At 36.0% G+C, this 12980-nt stretch overlaps 1 protein-coding gene across 9 annotated transcripts in view; it reads left to right on the plus strand.

Moving 5' to 3' along the window:
* Akt3 (AKT serine/threonine kinase 3) overlaps positions 1-12980 on the plus strand; it is a 241832-nt gene that overhangs the window by 193063 nt on the left and 35789 nt on the right. For all 9 annotated transcript variants that reach the window (XR_015001246.2, XM_085687654.2, XM_085687652.2 and 6 more), the window contains one exon: positions 10035-10163. Coding sequence is in view for 8 of the 9 variants with exons in the window: in XM_085687654.2 (XP_085543780.1) it covers positions 10035-10163 (129 nt within the window). In the remaining variant the exon portion in view is untranslated. The remainder of the gene's footprint in view (positions 1-10034; positions 10164-12980) is intronic.

Consider the following 12980-nt stretch of genomic DNA (forward strand, 5'->3'; position numbering starts at 1 on the left):
GTTTTTGTTTGTTCTAGGGTTTATTGTTGTTGTTGTTGTTGTTGTTTGTTTGTTTGTTTTTGAGACAGGGATTCTTTGTATAGCTTTAGAGCCCATCCTGGAACTAGCACTTGTAGTCTATATTGGCCTTGAACTCACAGAAGTCCACCCATCTCTTCTTCCCAAGTGGTGGGATTAAAGGCATGCACCACTACTACCTAGCTTAAAAGGATTTTAAGTTTACAATTTCTTCATGTACAAATGGAGTCAAGATCACTGTCAAATAATGTTTACCACTTGAGTTGGGCAATAAATGTTGCCATTTATTGGTATAGTAATTATCTACGGCATTGTATCCTAATAATGCCCAGCTCAAAAGTGTGATATTCCTCAGAGTAATAAAAATGGTGTTGTCTACATTTTTTATTTATAGGCATGGCATAAATTTTTAATTTAATTTTTACTTTTTTCATTTTTTATTTTACTTTTTTCAAAAGGAAACAAACTTATGTTTTTTCATTTTATGTACCAATCCCAGTTCCCACTCCCCCCCAATCCCCCATCCACTCCTCAGAGAGGGTAAGGCACATTGCTCTGAGGAAGGTCCAAGGCCCTCCGTAGTATATTTAGGCTGATAGATATAATATCTATCAAAAAGCTTTCCATCTAGAGATAATGGGTTCACAAAAAGCCAGTACAACAGTAGGAATATTCCTGCTTTTGCTAGCTGTGCACCATTAACTGTAAGCTACTATCGTATCCTTAATGTGGAAAGCTTATTGTGGAAGTAAAACAGATGTCTTAAATTTTAAAAATTCAGAGTGCTTGAACAATAACCAATAATGAATTTTGCATTTATGAGGAAGAAAGGAAAACGACGAGATTTAGAAGAGAAAACCAAAGAGAGAGCATTTTCAAATGTTTAGTTTCTTATTTACACAGTAGAACTGGATTTTGACTAATCTAATACACAAATTGCTGACATTAAGAGTTCTGAAGCAGTAAATCTTAGATGTTTAGGTGAATTTGTGGATCCTGCAAGCTCATAAATCACCTCACTTATGATTTTCTTTATATATTGTATAAGAATATTAGTGAATCGTGCAAAATACTGAGTATATAATAATTATATATTACTTCCTAATTTATCTTAATATAAGATTAGACTTGATTTTTTTTTAAAAAATGGGGTATTTTCTAAGGTGATGACCTCTGTTTATTCTTTGGTGATAAGTGATTTTTTTCTCATTCATAATGTGATATTTTAGGTATGATAAAATATGATAATTATAAAAAACAAGTAATTGATGAATGAAAGTAGACATGTAAAATTACTAAGAAATAGATGTTTATATTTTATTTAAAAACTAATGAAAGTACTTTAACAAACTTACTGACCTGAAGAAATATTTTTTTTGGTTTTCATCCTTGAACTTTGCTTTTTTATTAAAAGAAAGTATTGTTCAGGAGTTCTCAGGACATTTTGATAACTTAAAAATCATCCTCTGAATGTCCGAGCATTGTGGCATGCACTGCAATCCTAATGCTTGTGCAGCAGAGGCAGGAGCATTGCCCTTAAAACCACATGGATTTGCATCATGAATTCCAGGACAATCTGGGCTACACAGCTAGACTTTTACCCCAAACAAACAAAAACATTGTTTTTTGTCTGTTTGTTTTGTTGTTTTAAGAAAAGTATACCAGTCTTTTGGGCCACCAACTATCTTCCAAATCATGATGCATTTTGAATACTCTGCCTAGCTTAGGCATTTTTTTTTTTTTTTGGCTAGCTCTTTTAACTTAAAATAATCTGTTTATCTGTTTCACTTTATCTTCCTTTTGTTTCAGGGATTTTTACCTTCTTTCTTTCTGTATATCTTATTTTCTCATGTCTGGTTGACTAGCAGCTGAGTGACTTCTGGCCCCAGGTGGCACCTATTTCATTATCTCCTCCTTCTATTTTTCTCTTTTCTCCTGAGCCTAGATTTCTCCTGTTTATTCTCTGCCTGCTTTTCCTTTTCCTCTTCTGCCTAGCTATTGGCCATTCGGCTTTTTATTAGACTTATCAAGTGTCAGCTCTTTGTTGACCAAGCAGGCAAGGTCAACATATGCAACACTTCTTCATGTAATTAAACAAATGCAGCATAAACAATCTTTGAGGCAGATTGGTGTAATATATACAAACTAGATTGTAATGGGTGCAGAGTAGGATAGAAGATTTATTCTTTTTCTAATAATTATTATTTGATCTTTTACAAATACTGTTTCACAACAGAATAGACATCAACTTCTCCATCATTAAGAAATAATTGTCACATTCTTACAGTTTTAACTCTTTTTTATTCATCTCATTGTATGTTTAAACCCCTCATTTCAAATAGGTACTGTAATTGAGTACTGTGTGCAGATGGAAGTTAGGTATGTAAAAATTAATGTGTCGGGTATTATTAATGAAAAGGAGCAGAGCACTAATTTAATGCAAGCCACCAGACCTCACTCAATACCCTAATTGTTTTGCTGCCTTCCCACGCCATGTATTGTGTTCCTGTAACCTTCACTGTGACTCCTTGCCATTTCTACCATCATCCTTAGGCTTATCCCATTTATTAGTATATCATTGTAATACTGTTTGAAGAGAAGCTAATGCAGTAATATAAAAGGAATGATAGCCAACTGCCTGGATTTACTCAAGAATTTCCAGTTAGAGCTTTTTAAAGTTCCATATTCTGAGAACCAACTTCTGGGACAACTAGAACAGTGGTCACCATTGTTCTGTACTTGTCTATCACTTGTCTTCATCTCTTTCCTCAGCTGAGATATGAGGCCACAAATCTTGGTGCAGTTCAGGATTTTTTTTATGCTTTTTTTTAATTTTTCCATTCAAATATTTTCACTTCCTTCCCTCCTCCCATGCCCTCCTGCTCTCCCACACCCCCTCCTTCCTCTCCCTCCCTGCTTGATAGAGGTCAGGGAACCCTGCATTGTGGAAAGTCCAAGGCCCTCCCCACTACATCCAGGCCTAGGGAGCTGTGCACCCCTATAGACGAGGGTCCCAAAAAGCCAGAACATGCCATAGAAACAAATCCCAGTGCCTTTATCAATGGCTTCTCAGTCAGCCCCCATTGTCAACCACAGTCAGAGAGTCCGGTTTGATCACATGCTCATTCAGACCCAGCCCAGCTGGATTTGGTGAGCTCCCATTAGAACAGGCAGACTGCCTCAGTGGGTGGACCAACCCCTTGCGATCCTGACTTCCTTGCTCATCTTCTCCCTCCTTCTGCCTTTCAACTGGACCATGGGAGCTCAGTCCGTTGCTCTGATGAGGGTCTCTGTCTCTATCTCCATCCGAAGATTCTATGGTGATATTCGAGATAATCATCAGTGTGATCGTGGGGCAAGGCCAGTTCAGACACCCTCTCCTCTGCTGTCCAAGGACCTAGCTGGGGACATCCCTGTGGACACACCTGGGATCCCCTCTAGAGCCAAGTCTCTTGCCAACCCTAAAATGGATCCCTTAATGTAGGTATCTTCTTCCCTGCTCCTATATCTGCCCTTCCTCCATCTCCACCCTCCCACTACCCCACGCTCTTGCAAGTCCTTCCCTTCTCCCTTCCCCCTCACCTTCTCCCCTTCCCCTAAACTCACCCCCACCCCTGTCCCCACCCCCATGCTCACAACTTTTGCCCTGCAATCTAGTTTGCTTCCAATTTCCAGGAGGATCTATATGTTTTTCTTTGGGTTCAGCTTGTTATTTGGCTTTTCTGGGCTTGTGAACTATGGGCTTAATGACCTTGGTTTATGGCTAGAGTCCACAAATAAGTGAGTACATATCAAATTCATCTTTTTGGGTCTGGGTTATCTCACTCAGGATAGTGTTTTCTATTTCCATCCATTTGCATGCAAAATTCAAGATGCCATTGTTTTTTACCGCTGAGTAGTACTCTAATATGTATATATTCCACACTTTCTTTATCCATTCTTCCATTGAGGGGCATCTAGGTTGTTTCCAGGTTCTGGCTATTACAAATAATGCTGCTATGAACATAGTTGAACAGATGCTTTTGTAGTATGATAGGGCATCTCTTGGATATATTCCCAAGAGTGGTATTGCTGGATCCTGAGGTAGGTTGATTCTCAATTTTGTGAGAAACTGCCACACTGATTTCCAAAGTGGTTGCCCAAGTTTGCATTCCCACCAGCAATGGATGAGTGTTCCCCTTATCCACATCCTCTCCAGCATAGGCTATCATTGGTGTTTTAATTTTAGCCATTCTGACAGATGTAAGATGGTATCTCAAAGTTGTTTTGATTTGCATTTCCCTAATCGCTAAGGAAGTTGAATATGACCTTAAGTGTCTCTTGGCCATTTGGACTTCTTCTGTTGAGAATTCTCTGTTCAGTTCAGTACCCTATTTTTTTATTGGGCTATTCAGTTTTAATTTCTAGTTTCTTTTTTGTTTGTTTGTTTTTCTTTGTTTGGATTGTTTTTTTTTAATTAAAAATTTCCAACTCCTCCCATTTCTCTCCTCCTCCCTCCTCCCTCTCCAGTCCAAAGAGCAGTCAGGGTTCCCTGCCCTGTGGAAAGTCCAAGGTCTTCCCCCCTCCATCCAGGTCTAGGAAGGTGAGCATCCAAACAGACTAGGCTCCCACAAAGCCAGTACATGCAGTAGAATCAAAATCCAGTGCCATTGTCTTTGGCTTCTCAGTCAGCCCTCATTGTCAGCCACATTCAGAGAGTCCGATTTGATCACATGCTCCTTCAGTCCCAGTCCAGCTAGTCTTGGTGAGCTCCCATTAGGTCAGTAACACCGTCTCAGTGGGTGGGCGCATCCCTTGCGGTCCTGACTTCCTTGCTCATGTTCTCCCTCCTTCTGCTCCTCATTTGGACCTTGGGAGCTCACTCCAGTGCTCCAATGTGGTTCTCTGTCTCTGTGTCCATCCATCGCCAGATGAAGGTTCTATGGTGATATGAAAGATATTCATCTGTTTCTTGAGTTCTTTATATATTTTGGAGATCAGGCCTTTGTCTGCTTCAAGGTTGGTGAAAATCTTCTCCCATTCATTAGGTTGCCTTTTTGTCTTTTTTTTTTTTTTTAAAGAATGATTTTGGTATGAACATAGTTGAACAAATGTCCTTGTAGTATGATTGAGCATCCATTGCGTATATGCCCAAAAGTGGTATTGCTGGGTCTTGATTCCCAGTTTTCTGAAAAAACGCCATACTGATTTCCAAAGTGGTTTTACAGGTTTGCATTCCCTCCTTTTATAAAAGGAGTGGCAGGGCGCTTCCCACCGCCTGGCTCTTGGCTACCTTTACCTTTACACGAAAACTATATTCATTTAAACGCTGCCTGGCCCATTAAATCTAGCCTCTTGTTGGCTAACTCTCACATCTTGATTAACCCATTTCTAATAAATCTGTGTATCACCATGTGACTGTGGCTTACTGGGAGAAGTCTAATCTAAGTCCATCTTGGAGAGGAGAGCTGTGGCATCTGCCTGACTTTGCTTTCTTCCTCCCAGAATTCTGTTCTGTCTACTCCGCCTATCTAAGCTGCTGTCTTATCAAAAGGCCAAGGCAGTTTCTTTATTTAACCAATGAAAGCAACACACAAAAAAGACCCTCCTACACCATTTCCCATTTTTCTGTTTAAAAAAATAAAGGCTTTGACTTTAACATAGTAAAATTACATATAACAAAACAGTTATCAAGCAAGAATTATAGTTTTAATATTTATATCTATTTTATCTTTTATTATAACTAAGCAAAACTATAACTATCTATTTTTCAACTCCACCAAAGACTCCAGAAGGATATAATATTACCTAAGTAAACAAGAAGTAATCAACTTCCAAAACTCTAGAAATCACAGAGACATCTCGCTGCCTCTGGACAGTCACCCAAAGTTTTTTTTTTTTTTTTTTTTTTGTACCATTGGGGTATCCATCTTCAGCCTACAGGCCCATAGTATCCAGCAGACATTTCCATGAATCAGGCAATTTCAAAGACAGTTCAGTCACTTTTTTCTGTATCCTGCAAAATGTCTCTCAGACTCTTTCATAAAGCAGGAACCCCAAAGGATCATCTCACCTTTAAGCAAGTTCAGCAGTCCTCTCTCTGTGGGTTCTTCATGTCTAGTTTATGCATCAGTCCAGGCAAGAGCAGTTTCTTGCCCAAATGGCTAACCAACTCCATAAGGAGCCTCTTTGATGCCCATCTTCCTCTTGAAGTAGATTGGTGCTGCCAGGAGCAGACTTGTCTCATTGTCATGAAAAACCCTAAGTTATTAAAACATTAAATGCCATATTCTGTAGTCTTTGAAAGATATGAAGAATGCCTATTTAACTGAAATATATCTCTATATATCTAGAAAATCTAACTAACATGACTACAAGCTTGACTATTATTGATGATTATTCATTAACAGCCTATATTTTCTATTATACATTACATTTTTAAATGAACTATATAATCACAATACCTTATTGTCAGAAATACATATACATATAACAAAATTGACCTTAAAATCCATACCAATGCGAATTATTCATATTTATATCATATCCCCCTTTAAATGTAAAAGAACACTTATAAACAGTATTTGGGAATATGTGCACAGTTATTTTTCTCCAAACTGCTTCGTGCTGAATGGGGGTGTACCTTTTTGTCTTAATGACAGTGTTCTTTGCTTTACAGAAGCTTCTCAGTTTTAGCAGGTCCCATTTATTCATTGTTTCTCTTATTGTCTGTGCTACTGGGGTTATACGTAGGAAGTGGTCTCCTGTGCCCATGTGTTGTAGTCTACTTCCCACTTTCTCTTCTATCAGGTTCAGTGTGGTCAGGTTTATATGGAGGTCTTTAATCCATTTGGACTTGAGTTTTGTGCATGGTGATAGATGTGGATCGACTTTCATTCTTCTACAGGTTGACATCCAGTTATGCCAGTACCTTTTGTTGAAGATGCTTTCTTTCTTCCATTGTATACTTTTAGCTCCTTTGTCGAAAATCAGGTGTTCATAGGTTTGTGGGTTAATATCCGGGTCTTTAATTCGATTCCATTGGTCAACGTCTCTATTCTTATGCCAATTCCAAGCTGTTTTCATTATTGTAGCTCTGTAATAGAGTTTGAAGTCAGGGATGGTAATGCCTCCAGAAGTTCCTTTATTGTATAGGATTGTTTTGCCTATCCTGGGTTTTTTGTTTTTCCGTATAAAGTTAATTATTGTTTTCTCAAGGTCTGTGAATAATTTTGTTGGGATTTTCATGGTGATTGCATTGAATTTTGTATTGCCTTTGGTAGAACTGCCATTTTTATTATGTTAATCCTACCCATCCAAGAGCATGGGAGATCCTTCCATTTTCTGGTGTCCTTTTCAATTTCTTCTTCAAAGCCTTAAAGTTCTTGTCAAATAGATCTTTCACGTCCTTAGTTAGAGTTACCCCAAGTTACTTTATCCTATTTGTGGCTATTGTAAAAGGTGAAGTTTCTCTGATTTCCCTCTCTGCTTCTGTATCCTTTGTGTATTGAAGGGCTACTGATTTTTTTTTTTGAGTTGATCTTGTAACCTACCAAATCACTGAAGGTATTTATCAGGTGTCGGAGTTCTCTGGTAGAGTTTTTGGGGTCACTAATGTACAGTATTATATCATCTGTAAATAATGAAAGTTTGACTTCTTCCTTTCAGATTCGAATCCCCTTGATCTCCTTATGTTGTCTTATTGCTATTGCTAGAACTTCAAGCACTATGTTGAAAAGGTATGGAGAGAGTGGACAGCCTTGTCTTGTTCCTGATTTTAGTGGAGTGGCTTTGAGTTTCTCTCCATTTAATTTGATATTAGCTTTTGCTTGCTATATATTGCTTTTATTATATTTAGATGTGATCCTTGTATCCCTATCCTCCCCAAGACCTTTATCATAAAGTGGTGTTGAATTTTGTCAAATGCATCTAATGAAATGATTGTCAGTTCAGGATTTTTTAAAAATAAATTTTACCCAAATTTTGAGAAAAAGATAAGTTTATTTTCGATTCTTTTTTCTTTTGTTTATACTAATCATTCAGAATAGGCTTTTTTCAAGTGCATCAAAATAATATTATATTTCTCTTTTTAATAGTACTTTCTGGGGGCTGACAAGATGGTTCAGGGGTCAAGAGCATTAGGTGCTCTTCTAGAGGACCTGTGTTCAATTCCCAGAAGCCAAATGACAGCTTAATTCCAGTTCCAGGGGTCTGACATCTTTACACATAAATACATGGAAGCAAAACATCGTGCACATAAAATAAGAATAAATAAATCATTAATAAGTTTTTTAAAAGAATACTTTATGATGCATATAAATCATATGAGGAGGATTGGTGTATTATGTACGAAATAGATTATAGTGCATGTAGAGTAGGATCGAAGATTTATTCACTTTTTTCTAATTGATATTTATTGTTTGATCTTCTACAAAAACTATACATTATGTTTATAAGAATTATTACTATTTTTGAAAATATTATAGATATTTTAAATTCTTTAACACATTAGTTAAATAAGGACTAGTATGAATATTCATTGAAAACACATTTTAAAATATTTAAGAACTGGGAATTTAGGTTGTATTCAGCAAGACAACTGAGCTTCAACATGTGCCTCGTTTTAACTGTGGCAAGTTAGAGGGGACTGAATAAGGAATGTGTTTAGAAGAGACCCAGAGAAAAGAAAGACTAATCCCAACAGCGAAAAAGATAAGAAGAGACACTCTTGAGAGTTCTTGGTTGGAGTTAATGCTCAGGACTTAATGCTGTGTGTGCAAATTGGGCTTTATTTCTAGGTTGTAAGCTGGTACAAAAATAAAATAAGGATGCAAGCAAATTTATCTGAATTTGGATAAAATAGCTTGATTTTTGGAAAATAGTTTAATGGTATTGTTAAGGTTCTTTATATCGTTCTGTAAAGAAGTTGAAGAAACAGTTACTGTTCAGAAGTACATTTTGTTGGAATGTATTGAACATTCGGTTCAATCAAGTAATCTGTTGAAGTGCTGTATAAAAAGACATGTCTGCTGTGGTTTCTGCTTGAACATAATGTGCTCACTTCCAGTTTTGATTATATAAAACATGACCATATTGCAGAATGTGCTGTGTGCATATTTGTATGATTTGTGTCTAACCTACCTGTGTTCATATGTGGCATTCTCTACATTTCACATTAACTTCAGAGTTCTGAAAAATGCTTTGAATGTCATATTAAAATATCTACTCCTTAAATAAAAGTGAAGTATTCTGCACCTTGTTAAGGTGCTTTTCACAGTCTGTATGCAGCTGTATGATTGTATCTCAGTCCACACAGATCCCTGTGTGATAATACTGTAGCTGAGGTTTGAGTGGGAGGGTCAACTACACTGGTATTCTTAATTGTGTTGGCTTTGCCAAAATTTCTTGTTCTCTGAGCATCTCATAACTTGAGATGTATGATTATGCCACCAAAGGTTAAATCTTTACAATTCTCTTTGTTACCTATCAATTAAAGTTGGGTTCAGAGATTCCAGCTTTATAACATGTTTCACTTTGGTATTCTTTTTCTTTTTATGTTGAAAAAAGTTGGGTTTTTTTTTATTAGTAAGAACTACAAAAGGAATTATATTCTCTTCCAAAACTCAAACTTTCATGAGAATGTTTCTGTAAGCCAAAGGCAGTATGCTGTCAAGGGAAGTATTGAAACTGACAGTAGACGATATGAAACTTGGGATTGTATAAATACTTTACAGTACAAAGTATTGATGTTGCTTACTGAGATTGATTCTGATTAGTCTTTTATCATGAAAACTTAATCAGGAATGGTTCTTAAGGCTGTGCTACTTTTTCCACTGATGTTAAAGTCGGAATTTTTTTTTTACAACAAATGTTTGATAAAAGATCCTTCATTTTACATGTGAAGTTATAGGACTTGCAAGGACTGACAGACAACTCCATTAAATATACCCGTGTCTCTTTCTAGTATTTTATTAATCATTTTCTGAAATTGTTCTCATGTTGAAACTTACAGAATAATTTATGCTGTTTTTGCACAGTTGGAGAATTTGATGCTGGATAAAGATGGTCATATAAAAATTACAGATTTTGGACTTTGCAAAGAAGGAATCACAGATGCAGCCACCATGAAGACATTCTGTGGTACCCCAGAGTATCTGGCACCAGAGGTAGGCCTAAATTCCATTTAAAGGAACAAGAGCACTAGTGTTTCTCAAGGAAAAAAAAAATATTTTTTTTTCAAATTGCAGTACTCCCTACTTTAAAAAAAAAAAACAAACTAGATTTCAATCAGAATTTATTTTGCCTTTAACTCATTTAATGGGGTATTTTCAGGCTACAGATGTGGAAATTAAATTTTGTGGTTTGTAATAAAGTTTTTGATATGTTTGTAATGGTTTTAGTAAAGTAGATTAAATCATATTTTTTCTTGGCTATACATTTTATTTTGTCTTATTTCTTTATATTTTACTTTGCTTATTAAAGTAGAATAATTGAATAATTCAATAAGCATATTTATAGTTTTTTAAACAATCTTGGACTTTATAGTCCAAGAAGCAGCGATTATAGTACTTGTTGGTGTTCATGCTTAACTACTGGAAATTGGGGGGGGGTTGAAAATGAAAAAAATCAATTATATTTTGGCATTTAAAGGAAAGGAGGAGGAGGAGGCTCCCAACCTATGAAGTGATCATTAGTTTATTTAAGAATCTATTGTGTTTCTGCTCTTTTGAGGGTTTGTGTGTGTGTGTGTGTGTGTGTGTGTGTGTGTGTGTGTGTGTGTGTGTAATGTGCCAGTATAGGAGCAAGATAGAAAATGACTGCTCTCAATGAACGTCTTCTATAGGACAGAAACTATATATAAATTCATTAGTTTCTCATCCTTTCTCTCTAGGCTCTCCTTGTAACTTTTTGAACATTTCATGTAAATAAAATTATATAACATGACGCCTTAATATGTCTGGCCCTTTCCCTTAGCAAATTGTCTTTGAGTTTCACCCTCATTGTACCCATTTTGGCTGTTATGGAAAATGCTGCTAAGATCATTTGTGTGTCATCTCATTTTTTGGCCTTTTTCATAGGATCCACATCACTTTTGTCATATATTTATTCCTTGAAGCTGTTGTATGCACTCACAGACTCAAACAGTACATACATAGATTATACCACCCGTTACAGAGGAGCATGTGAGGTGGAGTTACTGCAGATACATTTGGGTAACAAAATCTTCCACAGATAGAAGGCTACAAAAAGGGATGTTTGCTCAGATACATGAGTACTAAGAATGAGGAAACCAACACAGAGGAAGAAGAAGGAGTACACAGGGCAGTCAGAAGGAGTGGGAGCTGTACCAATGGGCCCACCCCCATAGAGTGCAGCAAAACAGTGTGGCTGATGTTAAAGATGAAGGAATCTTCCTTTGAGGAGTGGGATTTCTGTTATTAATCATCACTCTGTCCCTGTAACATTTGAAATAACATGTGAGATATAGTGAAACTCATTTTTCTTTTTAATAATCTGAACTCAGCTAGGGGGATATTGTGGGGGTAAACAATAATTCAGGGTTCTTTGAAAAATAAAAAACATATTTATTCTTGGAGAGTGTCATCTATGTAAATAATATATTTTGGTCATATTACTCCTCTGTACTTTCCAGGAGGATCAGGATTCTAATTAGGGTTGGTAGACCATAAAGCCTACCTTTTCATCTTCAATTATATGAATGATGGCCCGACAGGAAACGGTAATCAGAAGAAATTAGAATAAATTATGTATTAGCATGTTGCCTTACAGTATTAGTTTTTTAAACTAGGAGTTCAATTAGCATTTCAAAAGACCTAGTAATTATAAATAAGTGCTAATACTTAAAATACAGTACATTTCCAAGGATTGTTGTCTTGCCAAACATGTAATTTTCTCTGTTATAGAGGCTAAAGTTTAAAATCCTGTTTTTGTGAAAGAATTAAATGAAATTTTAGAAATTATATTTTGTTTATTCAAATATAAGATGATATTTTCTGTACTAGTTTTGTTTTTGTGCGAGTCAGGGAAACAAGTTCTTTGTTTTTCTGGTATTCAGTTGCCTTTGCTATACATTTGTGATGAATGATGGCATCCCAGATTTAGAATACCAAAATTAGTTATGTCTTAATTAGGAGAAATTATTCTGGAGAAGATAAACATGTCTCATTTGAGAAGCAGATGATCTCCTAAGAAACAAGAAAAAATACTGTTTTCTGTGGAGATGTCAACTGAAAGACAAAACCAATAACTGAATGTAAAGAGACTTGTTTCTAAGAGTTACCAATACTCAAGAAACCGTGTTTCTTTAAAAAGACATTAAGTAGTCATTCTACATATTTAATATTTTATTATTTTGTTGTTTGTGCATTTATGCATGTGTGTGCATGGGCTGCCATATACACGTGGCAGTCAGTGGACAGCCTTCAGACACTCATTCTCTCTTTATACCATATGGGTCCTGGGAATCAAACTCAGTTTGTCAAGTTTTCAGCAAGCACTTTTTAACTCCTGAGCCATCCCCTGGTTAACTCCTGCATATCTTCTTAAAGTATTAGAGCCTTTAAAAAGCAATTTGTTTATCCATTTGTGATTGATACAAATATTTTATTAATTTAAATTTTGACACATTTGTAGAAAAAAGTGGTCATTGCAGTTCTTTTTTTTTGTAGATGACAGACTTTGAAACAACCAAGTTTTCAAGTAGTTTAAATTATGTGTCCTAAATATCTATATCTTTTACTACATTTTTGTTAAATCGGAATATCTTGGAATATATTTACCTTACCTAAGACATAAAAATGTACTTTCATATTCTAGTCATCAATTTGTGCCATGTCATTGAATAATATCTATTTGTGGAGTAAAGAAATACTGAATACTTAAAAAGCTTTTAGGCTTTATGATAAGTGCTAGGTATACAGAAAAAGTAGGAAATGATTTTCTTCAATTATCTTTTGGTTTAG

The sequence above is a fragment of the Myodes glareolus genome, chromosome 5 (genome assembly GCF_982192425.1).
Source record: "Myodes glareolus chromosome 5, mMyoGla1.1, whole genome shotgun sequence".
Taxonomy (NCBI): Eukaryota; Metazoa; Chordata; class Mammalia; order Rodentia; family Cricetidae; genus Myodes; species Myodes glareolus.